This window comes from Melampsora larici-populina, assembly GCF_000204055.1.
Source record: "Melampsora larici-populina 98AG31 unplaced genomic scaffold MELLAscaffold_23, whole genome shotgun sequence".
Taxonomy (NCBI): Eukaryota; Fungi; Basidiomycota; class Pucciniomycetes; order Pucciniales; family Melampsoraceae; genus Melampsora; species Melampsora laricis-populina.
The window spans coordinates 1,083,581-1,108,456 of NW_006768787.1; the positions used below are offsets into that span (position 1 = coordinate 1,083,581).

The window sequence follows — 24,876 nt, forward strand, 5'->3', positions numbered from 1 at the left end:
GTGGGGTGGTCAACCCTAGACGTGAGTTTATTCTCTTCTGGCTTGAAAGCTTTTGGAGTAACCTTATACCTTCTGGTAATCAGGGATCTCTACAACTTCACGCTGAGAGAACGGGGTAATGACCAATTAGGATATCACTTACTTAAGAGCTAAGTAAGCAATTATAAATTCTATCTGAGACAGGGACTTCTTGAGGAACTGGACTTATTGGTTGGTCTACATGTTTTAACTGGATAAGAAGGTTGATTGCTATGAGGTTAAAGGCAAAGAGAGAAAAAAGGATCATATATCAGGGCTTAAATTGTAGAGAAAGTGAGGATGAAGTAAGGTATGTTTATGTCACAAAGCTTTAAAAGATCTAGAAAGGATAACAGGTTTTTTGGACTTTAAGAGATGGAACAGAAATGAAAACACTTTAGAAGACACTGTGTGAGTTTTCTGGTAGCACATTGACATGCACACACCAAAAACAATTCATAGAGGGATGATAGATGCTTTGAAGAGGTCTTTGCATCCAAAGACCCATTCCCTTTGTCCAGGTGCTCAGAAAGCAAGGTCAACAAAGGGGTACTGAGATTGTCACTGAAATCTAAATAACAAAATGTTACAATTTACTCGCATGAGTCGAGTATCTCAATGAGTTGGGTATCTTCTGGGATGTATTTTCCTAGCAGTTCCTCCTTTTTATCTGTTGGTTCAGATAGCCGCTTTGAAAAGCATGCCGAGCTTATCTTTCTTTTTCTAAAGTTCATGTGTAATCCTCCTTTTGATTTGTTGACTTTTGATTGGTCGCTTTTAAAAGCGTGTCAAGCTTTTCTTTCTTTTTCTCAAGCAGCAAGCTTACACATTGTCCGGTTTTCATCCTCACGATTGCTTTTAAAATCTTACTATACGACATGGGTTTTTTTGTTTGGATTTTTTTTTCTCATTTCTACTCATTCTTTGTTTCTCGATCTAGGCATAAAGATAGTCTTAGTCAAAACCTGATGAAATGTGTATCGCATTGTCCAGATGTAAGCTGTTTAGATCCTAATTCAACACAAATCAATCAATCAATCAAGAATCCAAACTTTTCAAAAATTGAAGAAAGTTTTTCTGAATCAATAGTATATAATCCACCAGAATGGCATTTTGAATCAAGAAATTGTACAAAATTGAATGGACTAAATGATTATCATCATCAAAACAAAAATCAAACACTCATGATTTGATTTTTCATATGAATGAAATTAATCCTATCAGAATCATTCCATTGAAAAAACCAAGAACAGGTCAATCTATTGCTACTTTGGCTGCATTTGATTGTATTGATGATACTGGCTCTACTCTTAAAATCACTTTATGGGATGAAGCTTCAACTGAACTTTTGTCTGTTTGTAAAACTGGTGATGTTATCTTTTTATCTCGTAAGAACTTTTTTCACTCACTTTAAAATAAAGTTATGTGTCAAAATTTACTAATCAAGTCTTATCACTGTATTCAGGTATTTCACTTTCTACTTTTCGTGATCTACTTCAAGGAATTACTACTGATAGTACAAGGGCACAGATTTGTTATAGGTTGGAACCTATTGAACCAACAGATCTCTCATTTTGTTATGATCTTAGATTAGATTTTAATCCTACTACATGTCGTGTTGATGAATTGGCCAAATGGGCGCGTAATTTATTTGAATATCATGAATTCTGAATCTAGTGAAATTCTGATTGAAGATTGTGATTATATTTCCCTTGATTTACATATCATCAATATCCTTGGTGAAAGGACAAGAAAGATGCAGAACAGCAATGCCTTGAGGTGTAACTGGTTTGTATTATATTCAAAGAATGTAAGCTTAGACGTCAATTGATCCGCTGAATAGAATGGTGAAAAGGGTTTCTTCCTGTAAAGTGGGAAGAAACCATGGTACAAATTAAAACATGTCTTAGGACACTATTCCCCTGTTGCGCGCATGCGCACACAGTCTCTAGTTCAACAAAACTACAGAAACCTTTCTTTGTTTTTGTTTTCAAATATCTTTGTGTGTGCACATCAACGTGCTACCAAGAATTGTACACGGTGAGAGTCAATGTCAAATCTTTGGGGATAGGTATTAATCTTTTGTAATGTATTATTTTATTGCTGGATCTCTTTTAGATGAATAACTGACTGTTTCTTTACAGTAGAATTTTAAAGGGGTGGAATGTGATGATTTTCTTTCTCAGTTGCTTATCATCAAAGCTTTTATACCTTTTCTAGGGGGGAGCTTGTCTTATTGTTACATTATCAAACTTCAGCTTACTCATACATTATGAGAAAGCATTAGTATTATTTATGTACTGACATTTGTTTCAAGAATCATCTTACTTGTTTACCTTAGTGCTCTGATTCCGGAATTCCGGTTATGTAATACTAATAGGAGTTCCTTTGATCCACTTTGAGAATTTAGCATGGTCATGGTCATTCATATCTATACGTGATAGACATAGTTCTTGTCCTTCCTTGAGTCTTATCTAATTGACTATTTCATTTTTCTTCCGTTATGTAATTATATACTTCATGATCTTTTCATTGTTTTCCATACTCATGAATTCTTTATTTTGTTTGTTCTTTATTATTGTAGTCTTAATGATCTATAGTTCATTATGTTTGCCTTCATACGTAGAATCTTGTAGAATCATTTGCTGATGATTTTTCCTTCCTTTCCTTGCTCAAGATCTTGAGTAATTTTCTATTAAAGTCTTATATATGTTGTTTTTGTTTACTATGAAATTTACGTGATTTTTTACATTGGTTTTGTTATTGTAAGTTTTACTTTGGTTTTGTTATTTCCTTGCGGATAAGTTCTGTGTATTTTAGTTGGGTCTTTGACACTAGACCGGTAAGTTGTCATCACTTACGGGATACAAAGTAGAGTCCGGGCACATGCCCGGCTTTGTGCCCAGATTTTTTTTGGCAGTAAATTTGAATTCTGGGCGTGGACTTTTGCCCAGAAAATCAAAATTTACTGCCAAAAGAATTCTGGGTACAAAGCCGGGCACGTGCCCGGATTCTCTTTGTATCCCACAACTGTAAACATTATACACTATGGAACTGGGAAGATGATGATTACTGCAGTTTGTCATCAAAAGATCTATCACTGCACACCTGAGCCATAATACCCACACTACATATGTGGAACAAGCTGAGTAAAGTATCAGCTATCATGTACATACAGGTCTGCTCAGTTCCCTGCTCATCTGAATGAGTGGTTCATATGTAATACTTTCTGTAATATTTTTCAGTTTGACAAAAGCATTCCAAAGATTGACTACATACACTGACTTGTAGCTTTGGTGTAATTCCATTGACTGAACCTCATGTAACACCCTTTCTGTTACTGTTGAATGGCTTTCAGAGTATTACATGAGTAGCTAAGAAGGTATATGTAGTCAATGGGTTAGGAGATTTTTACGCACAATGATTTACACTCATTATGGAGTGTAAATCCGGATGTGTGTAAAAATCTAACTTACACAAGGTGAAATAGAATTTTACACTCGAACTCGACCAAATCGTAGAGTGTAACACTTTTATGTGTAAAGTGTGGAGTGCAAAAATGTACTACACTGTGGCCAAGGTATAATTTTACACGCGTTATTTTTAGACTAGTCATTGAATGTAAAAACATCACGTGTAAAACTAAATTTTGACCCTCAAAACCCAAAATTTGCACTCCAATACATTACACCCAATGAGGAGTGCAACTGTCCACAGTGCAAAATCCCATTAGTCCCCCCCGACATTGAATTTCACACACCACCAAATCTTATTTGGACTTTGACCAAAAAAAAATATCCATATCCTGTGACTCAAAATCTCACCAACTTACTTCAAGACATTGTCCAATTTGCTGTCTCCTCTCACTCTCAATCTTGCATGTAGGTTCTCCAGAGCACAAATTCACACACTAATGTTCCACCACTTAATTGGCCCATGTGCATTACATCAAGCCGCCATAAAACTCACAACACACAAACAGAACAAGAACATAATAATAAAAACGATGACTCCTGTGCTTACCCATCACAATAATTATCATCAGGACAAATCTGTAATCAACAAAACAAGGAAATAAAAAAATGATGGCTCCTGTGCTTACCCGTCACAATCATTATCATCAGTAACAATTCTGTAATACATTGGAATGAGAACATAGATAACATAGCCATGAGAACAATACAAATCACATATTGATCATTTCTTCCTGCCTTTTGCCCTAGCCGTGGCTTTCACCTTGACCTTCTTGTCAACATCTTCTACAGGCACAGGTAAATTCTCTTTGACTTCCATTGCTTTGGCTTTGGCGTTCTTCTTGGGCCTCGAAGCTTTTTGAGCTGACTTCACCTCTTTACAAGGAGGTGCAGACGGTGACTTTACTGGACTAGACTCTGCTTGACGCTTGTTGATACGCAGGCAGACACTGAGAGGACCCTTCAAAGCTTCAGCGGATTGAGGTTTAGGTTTATTGGGTAACGTCGCTGGAACTTGAACACTATCTTCCACATCGACGCGCGTCTTCTTCACTGGAGCTGAAGATGAGAAAGCTGAGAAGAACATGATTTAAGTCAGATAAATCAGAATGACAAAAAGGTCACTCTTAAAATAGACTTACAGACTCGGTTGAAAGCCTCCTTGGCCTTCTCACCTTGAGACGGTGGATGAGGCCCAAGAGTAGGCACCGTAGTGAGACTTTCTGCCTTTGGTGGTTTGTCCTCCGGAGGAACTGACAAGGAGGAAAGGCAGGTAAGAGGTCAGCATGCGGCTATGTCCACATATGCAATCAAACTTACTAGCGGAAGAAAAGGCATCCTTGGCCTTATGAACTGGAACCGAGGTGTGAGTCCTTGGAGACTCCTCTTGAACTGTCTCCAAGATGCCTTTGATATCAGGGAAGGCTTCATCGAGCTGGTCCTCTTCCCCTTCCAAGTCTTGCGCGGAAATAAAAGGCAAATCACCCTGGGCATCCGGATTTTTGGCCGGGATCTTCGAAATGCCAGAATCTATGACCTTCTGTTTGACCGCGGAAGGTTTGCAAGAGTAGATCAGCCAACTTGTTGATGCTTGCATCCCAGATATCAAAGAAAGATCTTGTCCAAGAAGTTGAGCGGGGCCGTTGTCTTTGTGATCGTCAAAGAACCAAACACCTCTGACTCCATCAAGATATTTGACAATTTTGCACCAATAATGATGATATTGCCAGAACCCCCTAGAGACTATTTTGTACTCCACATCATGAAGAATCAAGGTCGCCAGCCCGTCCATCTCACCCGTGAACTCAATGCGGCTTTCCTCCGAGAGACCAGCCACACCGCAAAGGTGAAAGTATACATTCATGGGAAGGGTGCTGAAATCCAATCGGCTTTATTCGTAAAAACGAGGAATGTCGTCAGCTTCAGAAGAGGATTGCTTTGTCCGACAGCTTGGGCACGTTCAAATGCTGTTTGAGAAGAGCCCTTCACTAGTCCAGAGCGTAATCAGCTGAGAGACATCGGAGTACCACAGATTTGCATCATGAAACAGATTGTGAGTGATTATAACAACAATTTGCACGGCTGAGGCAGTCTCTTGATGTGAGGTCAAAACTGGGCATTGATAGTCGCGGATGAAATTAAATGAGAAATGGCGCCCGGCTGAAGTCGGTACATTACATTTAGCCTGGAGGAGGTACTTGAGGAACAGGTCAGCCGAACAGAAGGTGTTGGTGACAAAGGAGTCAGGGGAAATTTGCTGAACCGCTGTTTGAACTGATTTAAGGCCTCGAGTTAAGACAGACTTGATGTGACCTGATTGATGCATTTTGGCAGAGAGTCTTGAAGAGAGATGTTGGATTAATTTGGAGGTAATATCTTTGCCCTTACCCTTGGAGCCCGCAATCCACAGGGGGGGAAAAAGTGGGATACAAAGACTCCATCACCGAAGTTTCCCAGCAACAATTGAGTTTACCCGGGTCTGAGCTGGCTGAGTAGGACTGGTAAGAGGAATGAGGGTCGCGATTGACATTGGCTGAGCCCACGGGGCGGCCAAGCTTCTTAGGGAGAAGCAAAGCGTTGGTGGTGTCCGGAGGACAGCCATCGTTCTCATCCGGGCAACGTCGAGTACGTTCCTCTGACCGCCCCATAGTCTCGACTACGGACTCCCAACTACTTCCATACTTGACTGAGATACCTCGTAGAACAGTGTTGAAATCCCTTTTGAGGGATTCAGCAAAGAGGAGCAACTGGATAAAGTCCTGCATAATGGTGCAGTGACCCAAACTGCACGTTATGAATCAGCACTTGGTCTTAATCCATGATCATAACCAAATACTCACAATAATATGTAGTATTGGCGATGCATTGACTCCTGACCATTTGTGGTTTCAGGAAAGTCGTGCTCGGGGTCTTCATCTTCAAGGGGCGGATTGTCCATGGGTAGACGCTCCCGTGCGCAGAGAGGCCATTGGGTTTATTGGGTTCGAGGAGGTCCAAAGCAAGACGTTCAAACTCAGCCTAATCCAATAAAAAGAGACACATCAGATTTATGTTTATCTGCGCAAGAAAGTGAATCTATGAGGCACTCACCAATTGACTTGCATCAACTATGTTCCTGTTTTTCTTGATACGCGTGATTGACTGACAAAAGTGTTTGTGGCAGCCCCGGAGTTTCCCCAAAGCCTTGGCAGGATCGAGTTCGTTGAAGACATCCATATACGCCAATACAAAACCCTTCTTTTGGGCTGTTGAGAAATCCACTACTTGTTGAGCAAGTAGGCCGCGCTCGTGGTAGGTCAGGTCCGCCAATTGAATTTGTTTGAGAAGAGTTGTGAAATGCGCGCGGTAGTGACTTTCCTCAAGTCCCCACATCCATGTCAATTGAACAGGGATCCAGTGGTGGAGTACTTCACTGTACATTGAGGTGGTGAGAAGATAGCCATGGTGAAAAAATCAATATGTGACGTCTGAAAGCAGGCCACCCGAGTACACCTTCCCCAAAGGATCACGTCAAACAAGTTGCTCACCCATCCACTCGCTTTGGAAGGTAATGTGGACATTTGCACCGAGCAGCAACGTGGATATCAAACGCAGACCGTGACTATAATGTGTGAAATCAATTACAGCCCCATTAGCAACGGCAAAGTGAAAGCATATCCAAACAAAAAGGATAGAACTTACTTTCCCCAATGCATCAGATCTATGATCAGCCGGTTGCCTCCTCCCTTACTTTCCTTTTCAGGGATAAGGCCCTTCTCCACCAAAACCTTTCGTCTTAGGTATGCTAAACGGCCAGTGTTACCAAAGGCTGGGTGAATGTCAATGACCGGCGGCGTAATGGTTTGGCCTGCGCCATCTTGGCCAACCTACCATTAGGAAAATAACCTGTGAGTTAATTCCAAAAGCGTACTTTACATGTTTGGAAAACTCACCTTCAAGACCAAAGGGCCTGCCTTTGGGTTTTTCACCACCTCTGGTGAGATCAAGCATGGCCAAAGGATTGGCTTTCTTTGACGCTGGCCACGGGTGAGCATGGATACCCAAGTGCCGAAGGACCCCCCATCCAGTTTGCTTTTGGATATCAATTTGACATACCATATGTGGGCATTGGGTCCAAAGATGAGTCCCACTACACTCGACAGCTGGGCATACTGGGTTCCTAAAATAGGGATGTGAAACGTTAGCCGAGCCATATGATCATAGATGCAAACATAAAGACTTACTCTTTGATGAACTCTGCCGCTTTTCCGTCGCCAGTTGGTGGAGGAGCCGCGTAGGCGCAGAAGGCATCATCACAGTGGAGCACACTGAGACATGCATACCAAATCGTCTTCCAAGGCCCGTCTTTTGCGCCTTTGACCTTTTGAGTGTGAGTGTAGGCGATACGGCCAAAGTTGGTGATGTCTTCATGAGGTTGTTGAACAAACACCGTATCGCCATTGGGGTACAGAGGATAGCCTTGAGGATTGCGAGTTGTCCCATGGTCATAGAAAGTGTGGAGTTTGCCGGCTGCCGGAACCGGAATCTTGAACTTCTTCCCGGTTTTTCTGGGTCGTTGTCGTTTCAACTTGGTTGGGGTATGTGGAAGGCTTTCAGAAATGTGTGATACCAAAAGTGCCGGATCTTCAGTCTGGGTTAAGTTGTTCAAAATTGCTTCAGGATATGTTGAAGCGGATCTCACACTTGCTTGTTCAGACATCAGGAGTGGAGAACTAGGTGAAAAAAATAGCTCAGGTAGTGATGGAGATAGATGAAAGAGATGAATTGATCTAACAGATAAAGGTGATATAACTGATATAGTTGATAGATTTGAGACACTTGGAACAATAGAAGAATTTGATGAAAGTGATAGATTGAGATGGGGATGATTGGACCAAGGCCGAACGGTTGAGATGTAATAGCGGGATACAAAAGAATAAATGAGGCCATGTTGAGAGATGCCTTTGGTTGGGGTGATCCATCCAAAGTGCCAGGAGGCCTGCGCAGGGTGGGCAGGCACATTGTGCCTGCTAAGCTTAAGCGTCTTCGTGTCAAGATGATGACGATGTTCTTCTGAGAGTGAGCATTGGGAAGGAAGGGGGAAACAAGATTGGTTGGAAGCTTTATGGAGGAGAGGAGCTCATGGATGGTTGATGACAGGTGTTGGTGTGAGGAAGGTGGTTTTGGTTTGGCGTGATTGAGGTAATCAGGGGAGGGCATGTCGTCATTGATAAGGATATCGGTATCCTTATCAATATTGGTCAGGTGGTTCTTCCTCAGTGGTGGTTTTGGCAGGGTTATGGCCAGGATATTGAGGTGGATATGGTTGGTAAGTGTTGGTTGAAGAAGGTTGGGGGATATTACCTCACTGCCGGCATATTTGGCTTGGAGACAAACGTCTGAGGAGTCCTCAGGCAGCGCCCCTGAGGAAAAGGGCACCCAAGGGCTAATTCCGAGGCAAATGTTGGCCCTGGCCGTTGCCTTGGATTGGATCCTTGGATGGGGGTTAACTCAGAGTCAGAATCCAAGGAATCCTCGGATTTTTGGCTCTGAGCCAAATATGCTGGCTGTGCCTGCAGGTAGCCGAGATCCCCACTCGGTTATGCCGGAGGACCTGTCGCCGGAAGGAGTGTATTGGGGTAGGGTGGAAAACTGAACCTTGGTATGGGATTCTCAGAAAAAAACACTCCAAGGGTTTACGTCCCACCTGGAGTGTAACAGACTTAGAGAGTAAAATTAGGGTTTATGCCCTTATGCAGATATTTGCACCCTGCTTTTTTTACATACAATTAGGTGTGTAAAAAGTCATGTGCAAATTTCTATCTTGGGGACGGTTTGGTACACTTTTACACTCTGTGATTTACACATAACTTTCTTACACTTGACAATTTGGTCGAGTTCAAGTGTAAAATTCCATTTCACCTCGTGTAAGTTAGATTTTTGCACACATCCGGATTTACACTCCATAACAAGTGTAAACAGTTGTGTGCAAAAATCTATCAACCTGTAGTCAATTTTTAGGACCAGTTTGTCAAACTGGAAAAAGTTACATGATGTATCTCACACCGCGGGAATCATTAAGTGTGAAACCCGATTGAGCAAAGCCGCGGTGTCTGGGTCTGCGACTTTCTTCAATTGCGGATCTCGTTTGCCATAGGTTTGCTATAGGTTTGCTAGCTTGCATCAAGCTCCCCTCGAGTTGTCCGTCTGAGCTGCAGTACATGTTATGCATGTTTTTCCTTTCAATATCCTCAGACCACTCAAGATCATGTATGAGTCATGAGCTTTATCATGTATATGTTACAAGAGTCTAGACATATGGTACCTCCATTAGTCCATACTACAGCCTGAGTGGATGACTATGTAGAGGGCAGCTCGAGACGGGCTTGCAAACCTATGGCAAACCCATGGCAAACGAGATCCGTGATTGAAGGAAGTCGCGGACCCGGACACCGCGATTTTGCTCAATCCGGTTTCACACTTAATGATTCTCGCGGTGGCATGTGATTTACTTATTCAGATGAGCATGGAACTGAGCAGACCTGTATGTACATGATAGCTAATAATTTGCTCAGCTTGTTGCACATATGTAGTGTGAATGTTATGGCTCAGGTGTGCAGTGATAGATCTTTTGATGACAAACTACAATAATCATCATTTTCCCAGTTCCACTTGGGGATAGTGTATAATGTTTGCAGTGTGTACTTTTCAGGTGGGGATCTCTCACATAGTCTTTTAAAAAATTAAAAAATTAAAGCCACATTTGAGATAGGGACAGACATATTTTAGGCATTTTGCCAACTTGTTACTAACTTCTACTAATTTCGAGGGTTTCAACAGACACTCTTATGATATGGAGATATTTGATTCAAAAAACCCAAAGATTTGGTTCAAATCATCCTCAATCGACCCGCGAAGAGACACAACACCAATGATAAGTATGATATTTGTTTTACATTTAGCTAATGAGAGTCAGAAAGATAGCAGTAATCTCGGCTCCCCTTAGGATTCAAAAAATAACTGTTCAGACGCGAGTGATCAATTTTAGTTTTTCTTCAGGCATTCACTGATCGACAAGATTCACGGCTTACTGAGGAATTTCAACTTTGAAACCAGCTCCTCCTTGTACAAAAAATGTAAGCAATAGCACTGCAAATTGAGTTCCACCTTCCAGCTAGTCACACCAACGATCAATGAAATCAAGAATCCAAAATCAGTCAGTTATAATCAAGATTGATGGCGTAGCATAGCCGGGAAAATATCCTTACGGCCGCACTCGAGATATAACTGAGGGAAAGATCCTTCAAGTCAGCCTTGGAATATAGAATGCAATCTGTGATGCGATGAAAGCTTTGAAATCCTCACTTGTATCTTTGATACCTGTAAGGTGAAAAGAAATCTGATTCAGAGATGAGACACACAAATGCTAAAGTTTGGTTACTGACCATTTAAAATGATATTTCCGGATAGTGTACTGTGTGAATAGAGCCAAAATCGTAGCTGTCGTACGGCCAGATGTAGCTCCTACAGCGCACAACGGGACACAGTTCAAGCTTTGACGCCTGGGTTGTGAAGAAGATTATATCTTACCCAAAACTGCATGGTAAAGACTTGATGCAAACAACGAAATGTTCACACGTTGAAATCCTGCCTTGGGTTTCCACCTATGTAGAAGATATAATGGTATTGGTGCAAAAAATCCCAAAACTAGACAGTAAGGGATAATTGCCTGGGTTTGCATAGATGTTGTTAGTAAGAATCTGAATACGTCATCGGAAAAACTAGAAAGGATTTTCACAAACATATTTGCACCCGAAGAAGTAAAGTCTTTTACTAAAAACCCCCCAACTGAAGACCGTAAATAAAGGTTAGAATGTGAAAACACGAGGCGTCTAACGAAAATGAGTGCTAGAGAAGAGTGCAAAGTCGTGACTTACGTAGTCGCGTGAGCTGCCATGCTACTCAATGCCATTCCCTACAAAGACAAAGATGTTCAGGTACCTTTGAATGTATCAAGTCATGAGGCAGAGAAGCAAGGCGATGGTGATGTACCGTGAAGACTCCGTCGCCGTGTGGAAGCAAAAGCACATCTCTTTGCGTGCCGACGATAGCAGTCATTACGCCATAGTGAAGAAATCCTCCTACAATTCTGAAACAACGGGAGAAGTGGAACGCTAAGTCTCCCCGTGTTTGTCGCTGAGTGGTAATAGCAAGCTTACGTTCCAGAAATTTGACCTATGACAACGTGTAGCTATTGGAAGCATATCAGAGATATGGTCAAGATGTGCCAGAAGAGAGAAGGAACCAACGGGGGGTAGATGCATGTATTGGCCCAATTTCAAATCCTTGGACATGGCCACACATTGACCGACACTAGTCGATCCATAGCTATAATCGCACATCCATAAGTTTTCAGTAATCATTTTAACGATGCTGTGCGATACAAAGAGAAGCGACTTACAGCGTGAACCACAAATTACCTATAGCATTGCCTGGAAACAAAACACCGCTGTTCAAAAGTTCATCTCAGCACATCTTCATCAGAGCTGATATCTGCAACATATTCTTACCCTAGCATTTGGACAACAGCTGATGTTTTTGGTACGTTGAAAATGTCAGAGCCTGTCTTGATAATCAGAAAGTTTGACTTTCCAGTTGGGCTGATATAACTCACGCTGGCAATGTAAGGGAATTCCCACAGTCCCGTAAAAAAATACCGCTGCAAAGCTGCAATGGACGCTAAGTCATTCCGAACCAATTAAGAGACAACGAAATACATACCTTAAAACAGCAGATAGTGTAAAAGCAAATGCTAGTGCGTAAGCTGGAAGATCAGACTCAGCTCGCGCGGAACAAAAAAAGGCGAGACCGATCGCTGCGGCCCCTATAGCCAAAAAACCACTGGGAGAAGTCACGGGTCATAACGAGCCAAGCTTCAAGTCAGTTCGAACCGTGCAATTTTTTCAACGCAAGTCGTACTAACTAAGTTGGAAAATCTGAATAATGCTTTGTGATCGTTCGATGCGGATCTTCTTCTAATGCTTTCTGATTGGTAGAGCTGAACATAGCCGATAGCTCTGTCCAATTGAATAAAATTGCCGCAGTGATTGCTGATGACACAGAAAATGCTGTACCAGCGTTTCCGATGACAATAGCGGTGGAATACCATGGCAAGCCCATCTTTTCTACCTCCACTGTATTTTCGGTCCCATTATCAAAAAGCGCTCTACTCAAATTGTAGCGAGCTCCATTATCATCAAGAATGTCGTAAGAGATAAATGGCAAATGCGCGCCACCTAAAATACGATCACCTCGTCAGATGCAAACAATACCACCTCGATTGTAAAGTGTGATTGCAACTTACCAAACCAGTCATATCGATATGCTGCACTAAATAGAAAAACACCTGTGCCAACAGCAGCCCAATCTATAATCTGTGAAATGCGTGTCAGGTCAGAGTTGAGGACATGGTATTTTCGGGACTCACTTGTGCCACGAGAGGGACGAATAAGGGATTGTATCTTCCTGTGATATTGATTTCAGCCTTGTTAGCGGGGCCAGATCTAATTTATATCTCGAGGTCAAGATCGAGTAGCTTACCCACGAGAACCCAATCAAAACTGACAGCAAGCAAACCAAGTCCTTCAGCTACTAGAGATCCGCCGAATATCTGAGAACGGTACAAAATGAGATGCTAGATCTCGAGTGATTTTGCCACCTCTAGAGTACATACTTGTGTGACAAGCGGTGTCTCAGGCAAAGTTAAGCACCAAGGACTTATTGCCTGGAGCGCTGGGGCGAGCCATTCTGGAATCACTTCATCTGCATCCACGAGCAAGGATATCAGCGAGGGGGCATCGTGATCATAAGGACATCGGCAATGAAACTTCCGCTTACAGATAGTCATGATACCAAATATCTTCTTGAAGAGTGATAACTGTCCAAGATTACTCGGGGAAACTTTTCCCAGCGAATGGAACAGTGCTACGGTTGGTAACACACTCCTATAAAGTATAACCTCGATGAGCTTTTCTTCAACATGTCACAGAAAAAAAAACACTTGCGGAAAGAATATCCTTTTCGGATAGATGAAAAACCAACGATACAGCCTGTATGGACGCACGCATGAGTTGAGAGGAATATGTATCGTGCAAGAAAAAAACCTCGCACCCAGCCCAGCCGTACCCCATGAATTGGCTACTCAGAATAGTCAAGACAGATATGTAAGAAGGAATCCGCCGATTGAAAAAGACGTCCAGCGTGGCCATTACCTGCAAAAGCCCGGTGAGTTGAAAGGCCGGCCGAGGGGTTCTTTCGATTGATAGACTAACCTCAACACTTTGCACCCCGCCCGCTCCAGATGTTGCGATAATCGCACTGAAGACAGTTTCTTTTACAGTTAGTTCGCATGGGTTCCACCATTTTGGACCTGGTATAGCAGCAAAGAGTCTTCCCAGGATAAGAGAGGCTAGCTAGAAGTGTGGCGAGATGCTATCAGCATATTGAATCTCGAAGTGAGATTTCAAGACCATAGATCCTTCATTGTGTTTTCTTACCTGGAGGAACAGAAGATTTAGATGTAGGTGCACCTTTTCGGAAGAAGAAAGAAATGATCATCCGTCTCAGTCGTAAATATAAACCACTTAGAGTATATATGTCCCCATGTATTTTGAGAAACAGAAACCGGACGCATAGAAGATGAAGCTGAATACGCACCGGTTTGTACATAAAAACCTGTGGGGTCAAGAAGAATCACATCAGTGCCAGATTCAATCGTTTCATGCCATCTGCCAATGATTCAAAATCAAAGCTATCCTTCCAGTAAAGGAGACAAAGGAAGCGACTTACTTGCGATACAGCTGCACCAAAGAATACAACTATAAGTCCCACCAAGACAGATCTCAAGGTAATGACTGGCGCATTGGGGTCCTCATCGGGTTCCGGCTCTGGAAGCACGGCGCATTCATCGAACGGATCGGAAAGATCATCTCCCAGCTTGGTATCCAAATGAGAGAGATCATCCCCCGTCTTGAGTGCTAATTGATCGCGTAATTCGAAAGGAGGGAGTACTGAGTTGGCATATGCGTCTTTCGAGGTCGGCTTCGCTGATAAAGCTTCGCAAATGCGTTCATCGTCCAAGGCCCTGAGGTCTCCAATTTTTTCACTCATTTGAGATATTCTTTGATGATTGACTATGAATCAGGGAGCTTCTCTCCTATAATATACAAGTGGTTCGATTGGATATCTTCCTTGAGAGTCTTCCAGATCTCGCTCTGCGAATGATTTATAAGTTTGTATGAAGAGAAACCGACAACTCGACCAATAAATTCGGTGAAATGTATTCACTTCGGGATGGAGATGCGAGAAAGGCACCATACAAACAAAAAAGCCACACCCTTATACATACTTGACTCATCATGAAGACGAAGGTGATTGATGTCACACTTCTTGAAAGTCGCTCAGCTTCGACAATTGAGATACAAATATATCGGTCTAAGATAAACATATGAACGACGCTGATGTGCAAGCTTGTATGAATCAAAATCAACTCCTATTACTGATCATGATCATGAGCTGATGATATAAAGTAAATCGAAAAAAGCGACAATTGTTTGCAGCCAAATCGCACTTGTAATAGTAGCAATTGATGATCAACGGATCGCTGAGGGCCAATCTGGGCCAATGATTGGTTCGTGCGAGAACAAGCAGAGTGGGAGCCTTGATTTTTTTGAAGTGTTTTTGATTTCACATGTCACATATCTAACACACGATTTATGACCATAAAAAGCACCTGCTGGAAAACTGACAAACAACAAAACTTAGGGAGTTGATATCAACGTGTCCTCATAGTTTCTCAAAACAAATTTCCACTTGATAACAAAAGATGGGAATGAAAAGAAAAAGAAAAGATCACTTCCACCGCCTCCGATTCATAGAAGCTTGCCACTCGTTTTGAACCGGGCGGTCTGCATTTTGAGGTTGATGGTCAAAGTTTAAGTTGTTAAAGTCAATCAAGGACCCCGACTTCCCATTAATAAACCGGGCAAGCAGATCAGACTGACTTCGAACGGATCCCTCAGCGGTCACAATTTTCGGGCTTGATGTTCATCTAAGCTAATGGGATGGGTTAGCGCGCTTTTCACATGATGAGCTGATGTGTAGTTTGGATAATGGAGTAATGGATCCACCAGCTGACGTGCTTTCGCACATCCACACATAGCAGCAGGACGGTCTCAACCACACGCATCTCCTTATCGGTTCGTGTGTCCTCCCCAACCGCCTGCCGCAACTGGATGTTGTAGCGTTCAGCCGCCTCTTCTTTATCACCCCTGATTTTTCACGCTGTGCATATTACTTTGTAAAATAACCATTCTATTTTTTCATTGATTGAAAAGAACTTGCTACATATTCTCACATCAATATGATCTGGGCAAAATTGGTATATTACTGTTGTTGTGTAAATGAACACAAATCATTCAAAATTGTAAATTGCACATTTTGCATTCCATTTATAGCAATCACTTCAGAAACAGATAGAAGCCTTGCAATATTTATATACAATATTCTTATTTTTGATTACTTATGGTTACTCTATGGCCAAGGAACTCAAATATCATATCCTCAAAGAGCATTTGTAAACATTCAAACCTTGAGGATCTGGTGTGCTTGTTGAACTCCTTTTGTACCAGATAGCTGGGGTAATCAAGTTCCTGATTCATTATCTGCCTGGAGACCAAGTTGGGGGGAAAAATTCAACCTTGCTTCCAACATGTTTGACTTGGACTGAGAAATCAAAATGTTTGCCTGGGATTGAAAAACCTGAAAGTTACTGTGCAAGTTTTTATACCCAAGGTAATTGTGTTGGCAGTGCCTCCTTGTATAGGAGTAGACTGAATGTTTGACAATTGGGTTGTTGAGGTTTGACTGTAGATGTAATTCTACATATCTCCTAATCAAGACACGTAAATTGTGTCTATGTAATCAGGTGAAAATCACTTACCAAGTTTATTGTTTGCTTCTGATTATGCTAAAGACTATTTCCTTTTCTATCACATCAGTTTTATAGCATTTACAAGCAGATATAGGGATACAGAGTGCTCAAAAATATTCAAATTTTGGAGTAAAACAGGTGTGAAGAGATGAAGTTCTTCCTTGAGAATTCTTTGGACTTCTTCAGTCCAATCTGATTGTCTTACTTTACCATAAATTGTCCAACTAATTATTGCATTGAAGATTTTGAATGAATTTCACCCATACTGTGCTGAACTGTCAAAGAGCTGCAGAGTGTGTTTCAGCTTGTGCAGCAGTTCAGGTGTTGCAAGTTGCACATATCTGGATACATCTTATCTTGCCTGCTGATCACCCTTACAAAATTCAAGACTGTAAATTGTAACCTGTATTTTCCAACAATCCTTACTTAAAACCCCCTGAGAACAAAGGAATTCAGCTCATGTGGGTCTGCTTTCCGGGAGCAAAGTTTTTACCATGTGCTACAGCAATATCTATTTGCACAGTATGCTTCTTCTTGTGGTCATCATGACTTTTATAAATCCAAGCTTTTCAGTCAGCATCTTGCCGGGGAACTCAGTAGGCCCCAAATTGTCTCAAACAGAAAAAGTATCATCTGAAACAGACTATGGTCAGTTCATTTCAAATTCTTTAAAATATTTTGCATGATGATAACTGATATAATCTTTTCTGATTATCTCAAGGAAAAAAACTGGTACACAGGATCAGTCCAATGGAAAGAACTCTCTTACAGGATGATCATCTTGAAACTTGGAGAAATTTGAGGACAATTGAAGAAGTGCTTATGCAGAACAGATATGGTCCAACATTCCAAAAAAGAGTAAAATATTACATGGATCCCATTTTGAAAGAATGTCCTTTTCAGATCACCCCAGACCCACTAACCACAAGTACTAAAACCAGAGTGAAGCCAGAGGACAAACTTCCATTCCAGTTACTGGTATATCACCTCATTCAAATAATGAAGGGTCACTCAGAAAGAACAGAACATTCAAAGCTAGATTTTCTGGAAGAAGAGATTCTCACTACATTCAAACATGTTTCCAAAGAGAAAGAGACAAATTCACAAAGAATACTTGTAGAATTTGTGGGTTTTGTGATGTCAAAAATTGGGTGGCATTTATTGATTGAGAATATCCAGAAATCAAAAATCTTGGAATATGGATTGAAAAACCTACCTCAAAGTGACCATCTGTCAGGAGAGATGAAATTCAATAGCAAGGATCAAGTTAGATATGGTGCATATTATAGAGATTATATGCATATCTTTGAAGTCTTTGAACTATTAGTATTTGATGGTTTGCAAAACAAGAAGATGATATCTGGTCTTGCAAAAATCCAGGGCAAATATGATAAAGAAAGCAAAATTGAGAGACTTCATTTAGGTGATTATCTTGGTATTCACAGGTACCTCATTGCTAGGAGACCATGGGATGGAAAGATATGGTCACCTGCTCCCTTTTTAGGAGATCCTTTCAAGAAATATGGCCAAAATTCTCACCAACTGAGTGATAAGATTCACAAAATTTGGTTCCAATTTGGGGAAAGTGATTACAAAATCTCAGTTCAGCTTGGTGCTATCTTGCAGGACGGCTTAGCAGGGGATTACAAGGTTCATAAAACCTTGAAGACTTTACATAGGTCAGAGATATTCAAAAATGTTAGGCACAACAACAAAAATAACTACAATTTGGCAATGAATCATATGTCCAAAGTCATTGATCTGATCTCAAGCATTTATAAGGACAATCATGCATCACGCTCAATTTTGCATGAGATTCTTAGCTGCTCCATTGATTTGATCTCAGAGAAACGTGACTACAATGCAGTTAAAGCAAGTATCAACAATGGTGTAATGTTCTACCTTTTCATCAGAAGGATTGGACATGTTCTCAAACATGTTGAGGAGAATCTTTCCGGTGATTCATCTCTAGAATCTAAACCAACCAATTCACAATTCATGGGATACCATTGGGCACTGGCCAGGTTTAGGTCAAAGCAACGCAGTAAAGCTCAGTCAACTCGATGGAAATGGTTGAGTTTTGATCTTGGGAAGGCCTATCAAGATCATCTTCTTGCTTCTGCTAAAATACACTTTCTTCATGATCAAATGGTGCCACATGCCAAGTCAAAAGAAGGGGAACAAACAAAGTCAACAGATATTTCAAAAACAGCTACTGATTGGGACAAAAGTGAGGCTTTGGATTTTGAAAACAAAATTGAAAGACAATCCAAGTTATTGCAAAATGGTTCTCAAAGCCCCAAATATTTCTTTCAAGGTCAGGATGTACTGAATGATGGATATCACATTTTGAAAAGAAAAGCTTTTGCTGAACTGGAAGAGCTTCATTCTACTGGTAAATTGTATGAGTGTTTTGGATTAGGAAATCAATCTAGAAGGAAAAAACAAGGGGGCCCAATCATAAATGTCTCAAAGAAATTGAAGCAAAAGTCAAAGAAGAATTTTAAGTCAAAGAGACCTTTCCAAAAGAAGATGAAATTGTTGACAATTGTTTCTAATCAGGATAAAATGAAGTCCAATGGATCATCAAACAAGCCAATGGCCAGAACTTCTGATAGGTTTTTGAAAGACAAGCAGGGATTGGGTGCTTCTGCAAAAAATTTGAGGACAGGATTGTCCAAATACAAAGACATTAACAAATTCTTCACTCATGATAAAGAATCTTTGCAAGAAATCAAAGATGCTACTTTTGCATGTGAGAATAACCCTCATCATATGGAGATATGACTAGCAACTAACCAGCACCCTTTTTGTACCCAAAATCTCTAGCACCTCCAATTTCAGAGGATGATGCAACCTTCCAAGAATCCTCTGACTATACTCCCAAGCCCAGCATGTCTCCCCAAAAAAGGAAGTCATCAATGAACACCAATTCTTATCACAGCAGCTTCTTTGATGGAGGATGGCCAAAGAAATCAAGGACAAAGACAATTTATATATATAGTCCATCAGAATTTCAAGAACCAGATTCTTTTAAACGGTAAGTCCTAGAGATAACCACATAGACTTGACAAGGGACCTAATTCAGGTTTCCTTAGCAAAATTTACATCAGTCTAAACAATGAAGGAATGCATGTCTCCACAGGCTTCAGTGCTACAACATCAAGTGAGTGTATATTTTTCTTTGGCGGATTCCACCAAACTGAAATGTTAATCATCCAGATTCAAATTCCTTCAAAGCTGCTGCACATACAACCAATAAATCCCCTGTCCAGACACCAAAAGACCCAATCATTGAAAAAGCTCATCTGTTTGACCTAAACAAAGCTCCAGAGTTGTCTGTAGCTGAACAAGGTTCTACTAAGCAAGCACATTCAGATACCTCCATAATAAATTTAGACGGTGTAGATAGTCTTTGGAATAAGTCACTTCCTGATCTAAATCATCCCATAGAGATGACAGATTGTGATTGACAATTACAATACTGACCTCTGCTTCAAAAACATTCAACAAAATGATCCATCAGCTTAGAAAATACTATGTTTGCCAAGTCTCTTCTGGATCGAATTCATTTGTGCCCATTAGCTTATCCTCTGATTTTCAGTTTCTGTTGATAAAGACAAATCTTCATCCCATAGGTCCACTCTGGAAGATAATCCTGAAATTCTTGCAAGCTATTTCAAAGATCCATGTTCATATACACATTTATTTTTTAATTGATTGATGAAGCCATTTTCACCACTATCTGTGTTTAGTTTTCAAATTTCCTGGATCTTACTATCTCATTGTCAATTTATTCAATCATCACACTCAACTTCTTGCCTTGGTTCATTCAAATTTAGTTATCACTCTTCTGCAATTAAAACTCACCCCCCCTCAAAGACCTTTTTGTGATTCAATTGAGGTTAAGTAGAATCTAGCCCTTCATCTTTTGAACAGCAGCTTGGCCCAGAAAGATACAGAGATGTGCATGCTCATCATCATGCCAGGATCTGATCATGGCTGAACTTGAGATAATCAATTTTTAATAATACAGCTCCAGGACCATACATCTCTGAATTTCACTGAACCTCAAATAAAATAAAAGTTCAAACAAAGTAACAGGAGGGGCCGGAAATTGTAGAATGGTTGTATGTATCTTATTCTTTATTTAGATTGTCTCTCAAAATTCTATGTATCCTTTCTGGTGACTCTTTTTCATTAGTGTTTGTGTTCATCATCAGTGTTTTTCTAACTTAATCAAGTCCCTCAATGCTTTGACATCTGTTATTCAAACTAGTAATCCCCATGTCTCAGCATGAGGCACCCAAGGTCTGCCTTATGGCCTGAAGGCATAGGCTCCTCTTGGTGGAGAGTGTCTTCTTTTCCTCTTTTACATGTGCACACCAAGAATTTTCTGCCAACTGCTCAGCCATATATGCACTTGCTGTGCCTACACATTTTACTAGTAGAAGCATCCTTCGAGCTACATCAAGTTGTGTTTATGTAATTTTGACATGTGGGTCATGAACTAATGCCAAGGACTTCTATGATTTTATGGTGACCAATTAGTGATAAGTGACCTGACTTAGCAGAGCTACATGCAAATTTCACACAGATTCAGTTTCATGTAGCTCAGAATCAATTGGTAGAATTTAATGATTCCACTTGCATAATATAAAGAAAGACCCAGCACATATGTGGCTGAAAGGTTGGCAGGAAACCCTTGGTGTACTCACAGAAAAGAGGAAAGTGAGAACCTAATCTCCACCAAAAACAGCTTATGCCTTCAGGCCAAAAAAATGGACCTTGAGGGTAAGTCCCTCATGTTGACACATGCCAATTCAACTATGTAGTTTGAATGAGATCTGTTGAAGCATCAAGAAACTTTGTCAATTATTTTCTTTATCTTACAGCTATTCAAGAAATTGGTGTCCTGCTTGGAAAAGAATCTTTTTTGTTTTGGTCAATGTTTCACAGAGACTCAAGCCAAGATACATGCAATACAGTGCTTTATTGGGAGCTTCTTGTTCAGTTGGCTTACTCCTTCAACTGATACAGGGCTGTGTTTGCTCTAATTTGATGTCAGCCTTCAAGAAAACCAAAATTGAAAGAATTGGGACAGGAGATTCATTTCTTGAAAAGCTGTACATGTATTTCTTCTTCTTTATCCTTGTCTATATGTAATTTTTTTTTCTTCTACAGTTAGGTATTCTTTAGTTGCTTCCAAGCTCTCTTTCAATTTGAAGAAGACAGTGACATCCATTTCCACTGCCACCCCAAATGATCTTCTTACTGTTAGCCGTGGCTTATCAGTGTGGAATTACTCCCACCCTTGGCTTTCACCCAGGTAGATCTTAGTTTTCATTCACACACAGTGACATACTGTTTCTCTTTCTAATATTCTGTTACCAAGTTACTGATCCATATCACCCAAATTTGACTCCACTTGCCTTGTCAATAGAAAAATTGCTTTCAAGTGCCTCATGGAATTGATTCCATGATTTAGCAGAGTGAAAGAAGATTTTACTACTATTAGAATAATTGATCAAAAAACCCAAATAAATCTCTTTGTAAAAAGAGTGAGTTAAGTCAGATGTGAAAAGACTATAATCAACTTCCAAAGAATATTACACAGCTTTACTCTGTTCTAAATCTTGGAGTACCCGCTTCATGTTGCTTTCTGTGTGCAAGGATTGTGCAGAAACTCTCTGATGAATTGTGAGTAGATCAAGAGAATTGGTTAGTTTTCAGAAAGATATAATAATTGAGTTTCAAAGTTTCTATAGATTATCTACAAATACATTAGGATATGAATCAATCTCATTCAAGAAAAATAAGAATCTGTTGTGGTACACTGTTTTGTATATGCAGGTGGAGATCAATCCCAATTTTTTTATATGTACTTTTAAATCATGCTGTAGATCATTAAACTATCCAAGTATCCCATTAGGTTAATTTCATTTTACTTATTCAATGCATATATACATACCTCAAACTAATTTTAGTTTTTGATATTAACAATCAAATATCCAATAAGAAAACACAAACAAATCCTCACAACTCATGATCAGTTATGATTTCAATCTTCTTCAGATTCAAAACTTTCATCTTCTTCATTCTCTTCTTCTTCTATCATTTCTTCTTCTTCTTCTTCTTCTTCTTCTTCTTCTTCTTCTTCTTCTTCAAGTTCAGTCAAATTACTTTCATCATCATCATCATCATCATCATCATCATACATTCCATCTTCATCATCTTCATCCTCTTCATCATCATCATCTACAGAAATGTGTTTCATCAACGTTTCTACTCTATCATCTTCATCTACATCTTCATCTTGATCAAGAATAATTTTGTTCGTACTTGAAGACCCTTGAACCATCTGACTTTCATCATCAATCTCCATCTCAGAGCCCATCTTTTCCATTTCTTCGTGCATTTCTAATCCTCCATCACTCAAACCAGTATTAACCCTTGCTTTGATCCTATTCTTAGGTTTAGATTTAAATGGCTTGTATCCAATTTTAGTTCCCCTATTACTTCCATCTTCTCTATCTTCTTGTAATTCATCATCATCATCATCATCATCTAAAATCACTTTCCCAATCTTACCGTCAAACTTAACATTCTTACCACCATACTTCATCTCACCCACCGATTTAGGTTTCTTCAATACTTCGATCGAATCAATCCCTACATCAATTTCTAATAAATCAACAAAATCTAAATCTACTAATCTTTTCTTCCCTTTGCTTATGCTTGGATCTCCTTCATTTAATAAATTAAAAAACTTTCGTCTTAGAATCGATCGGATTTGTTCAATTGCATTAGATGTGTACCATCCATTTCTTATTCTGCATTTCGTTTGTAATCCTTTTGTTGATTCAATTAATCGTTTTAATAATGGATCTTTGATATCTATTAATTGATATGTTCCTACACTATGATTTAATTCAATTCCATCAAAGATATGAGTCTTCCTTTGATTTTCGAATCAGTAGATACACACCCAAGGAACTTGATTAGTTTTGTTATTCATCAAAATCATATCGAAAGAAATATAAAACCTCGCACCTATTAATCACATCTTTTTCTCCTTCTTCGCGTTCATTTTGTTTGGAAAATGGATGTCTCATCAATTTAAATGTAAATTTCTCAGATAATTTCTTATTGTCTAAATTCCTAATCGAAATCCTCTGATAACTAAATCAAAGTTAAAAACGTTAAATGTTAATCATAAAGTTTCTTTATAGATGATAATAAGAGAAGGTGACTTGCAATCTTGCATTTGGATCTACACGAGGATCATAACCAAATTTGACTAATAAATCTCTAAAAGCTCCATCCGCAAACATATAACAAGTATAAGCTAAAAGATGTTTATCACTGATCATTTGATTTGTTTGAAGTTTTCGAAAAAGAAAAAACAGTTGGATTAATGAGTATTTTTGGTTACTTTTAGTCTATATTTCAAGTAAGATGTTCGGAAGAATTACTAACTGTCTCAAGGCTCGACATTCTGATATTGTAAGTTGATTTTGAAATGCTGGTCTACTCCAAACTGGTCTTTCTTCAAATAACTAAACAGAAAAACCCAAACCCCGCAGAACAAAAAATCAGTTCAATGAACCAATTTTATCCTAAGCATGTTCAAATTCGATTGAAAGTAGACTTACTCTCAAAGCCTTTTGATAAAGAGCTTCAAGTGTAGGTTTCTTCATTTTCAAATGTTCAGGAAGTGGACCTTGAGGTACCTAAAGAAAAAGAAAAAAAGATTAAATCTTTCATCAAAGAATTCAAGGAAAGAAAACCCAGTGGGTCTCTGACATTAGGATTTTCAAATGTAATAGCTTGAGGTGTAGAACAAATATATCTAGATTTGTTGATTAATCTTTCTGGTTTACCATTCTTTTCTGATAAGACTGATCCTACATGAGCTTTATATCTAATCAAAAAAACAAAATCGATGAGAATCAAGGTTAATGATGATTGATTAGGTGAATAAAAAACCCGAATTGGAGAGAGAGAGAGAAAGAACACTGAACTGGTATAGTGATGGGATCATATATCTACTAAAGATTGGAGGAGGAAACAATCCAATTTTATCTGAAGTTGAGTAGTCTTCTGTTTCATTTGCGAATCTAAACTTTAATACACCTTCAGCTAAAAAAAGGTTACCAATAGAAAAAATCAAAAAGAGTGCTTTCAATATGTTGATGATGTTCTTGGAAGGAAATTGAAGGTTTAGAATGAAAACTTACGATTTAAATTTTTCATATCTTGAGATAATTTACTAATTGGATGTTGGGGATCAGGTATATATTGAAAATCGGACATATCTTTGCAAAACAAATCAACATCAATTTGCTTTGGATTCTTTTAGTTATTGGACCGCGTCAAAACAATAAGAAAAGAACCTACGTCTAAACCTAACAG

General features: G+C 39.7%; 6 protein-coding genes across 6 annotated transcripts; 2 read left to right on the forward strand and 4 right to left on the reverse strand.

The window, feature by feature from the left end:
- Window positions 1-1,219: 1,219 nt before the first annotated feature.
- On the forward strand, window positions 1,220-1,689 carry MELLADRAFT_107476 (uncharacterized protein; the record flags this gene model as incomplete). Its single annotated transcript, XM_007411050.1, has 2 exons — window positions 1,220-1,406; window positions 1,484-1,689. The coding sequence occupies 2 exons, from the start codon at window positions 1,220-1,222 to the stop codon at window positions 1,687-1,689; spliced, it is 393 nt and encodes a 130-aa protein (XP_007411112.1).
- Window positions 1,690-4,215: 2,526 nt separating this feature from the next.
- MELLADRAFT_107477 (uncharacterized protein) lies at window positions 4,216-5,355 on the reverse strand (the record flags this gene model as incomplete). Its single annotated transcript, XM_007411083.1, has 3 exons — window positions 4,216-4,565; window positions 4,634-4,744; window positions 4,812-5,355. 3 exons carry the CDS (start codon window positions 5,353-5,355, stop codon window positions 4,216-4,218), a joined length of 1,005 nt encoding a protein of 334 aa, XP_007411145.1.
- A 520-nt stretch (window positions 5,356-5,875) lies between these two features.
- Window positions 5,876-8,190, reverse strand: MELLADRAFT_87905 (uncharacterized protein; the record flags this gene model as incomplete). Its single annotated transcript, XM_007411082.1, has 8 exons — window positions 5,876-6,186; window positions 6,332-6,503; window positions 6,582-6,898; window positions 7,019-7,092; window positions 7,173-7,347; window positions 7,424-7,650; window positions 7,715-8,121; window positions 8,173-8,190. The coding sequence occupies 8 exons, from the start codon at window positions 8,188-8,190 to the stop codon at window positions 5,876-5,878; spliced, it is 1,701 nt and encodes a 566-aa protein (XP_007411144.1).
- A 2,238-nt stretch (window positions 8,191-10,428) lies between these two features.
- MELLADRAFT_87906 (putative oligopeptide transporter) lies at window positions 10,429-14,639 on the reverse strand (the record flags this gene model as incomplete). The annotated part of the gene is made up of 22 exons (XM_007411081.1): window positions 10,429-10,471; window positions 10,562-10,644; window positions 10,739-10,757; window positions 10,836-10,850; window positions 10,916-10,994; window positions 11,061-11,362; window positions 11,408-11,445; window positions 11,523-11,705; window positions 11,780-11,858; window positions 11,932-11,979; window positions 12,041-12,139; window positions 12,252-12,371; window positions 12,454-12,766; window positions 12,835-12,904; window positions 12,958-12,995; window positions 13,071-13,140; window positions 13,204-13,471; window positions 13,641-13,741; window positions 13,802-13,942; window positions 14,027-14,059; window positions 14,187-14,204; window positions 14,319-14,639. The coding sequence occupies 22 exons, from the start codon at window positions 14,637-14,639 to the stop codon at window positions 10,429-10,431; spliced, it is 2,481 nt and encodes an 826-aa protein (XP_007411143.1).
- A 2,367-nt stretch (window positions 14,640-17,006) lies between these two features.
- On the forward strand, window positions 17,007-19,934 carry MELLADRAFT_64039 (uncharacterized protein; the record flags this gene model as incomplete). The annotated part of the gene is made up of 5 exons (XM_007411051.1): window positions 17,007-17,109; window positions 17,183-19,216; window positions 19,291-19,501; window positions 19,527-19,627; window positions 19,684-19,934. 5 exons carry the CDS (start codon window positions 17,007-17,009, stop codon window positions 19,932-19,934), a joined length of 2,700 nt encoding a protein of 899 aa, XP_007411113.1.
- Window positions 19,935-22,522: 2,588 nt separating this feature from the next.
- On the reverse strand, window positions 22,523-24,777 carry MELLADRAFT_87907 (uncharacterized protein; the record flags this gene model as incomplete). Its single annotated transcript, XM_007411080.1, has 8 exons — window positions 22,523-23,420; window positions 23,515-23,636; window positions 23,715-23,826; window positions 23,941-24,020; window positions 24,117-24,194; window positions 24,268-24,385; window positions 24,486-24,603; window positions 24,702-24,777. 8 exons carry the CDS (start codon window positions 24,775-24,777, stop codon window positions 22,523-22,525), a joined length of 1,602 nt encoding a protein of 533 aa, XP_007411142.1.
- Between the last annotated feature and the right edge of the window lie 99 nt (window positions 24,778-24,876).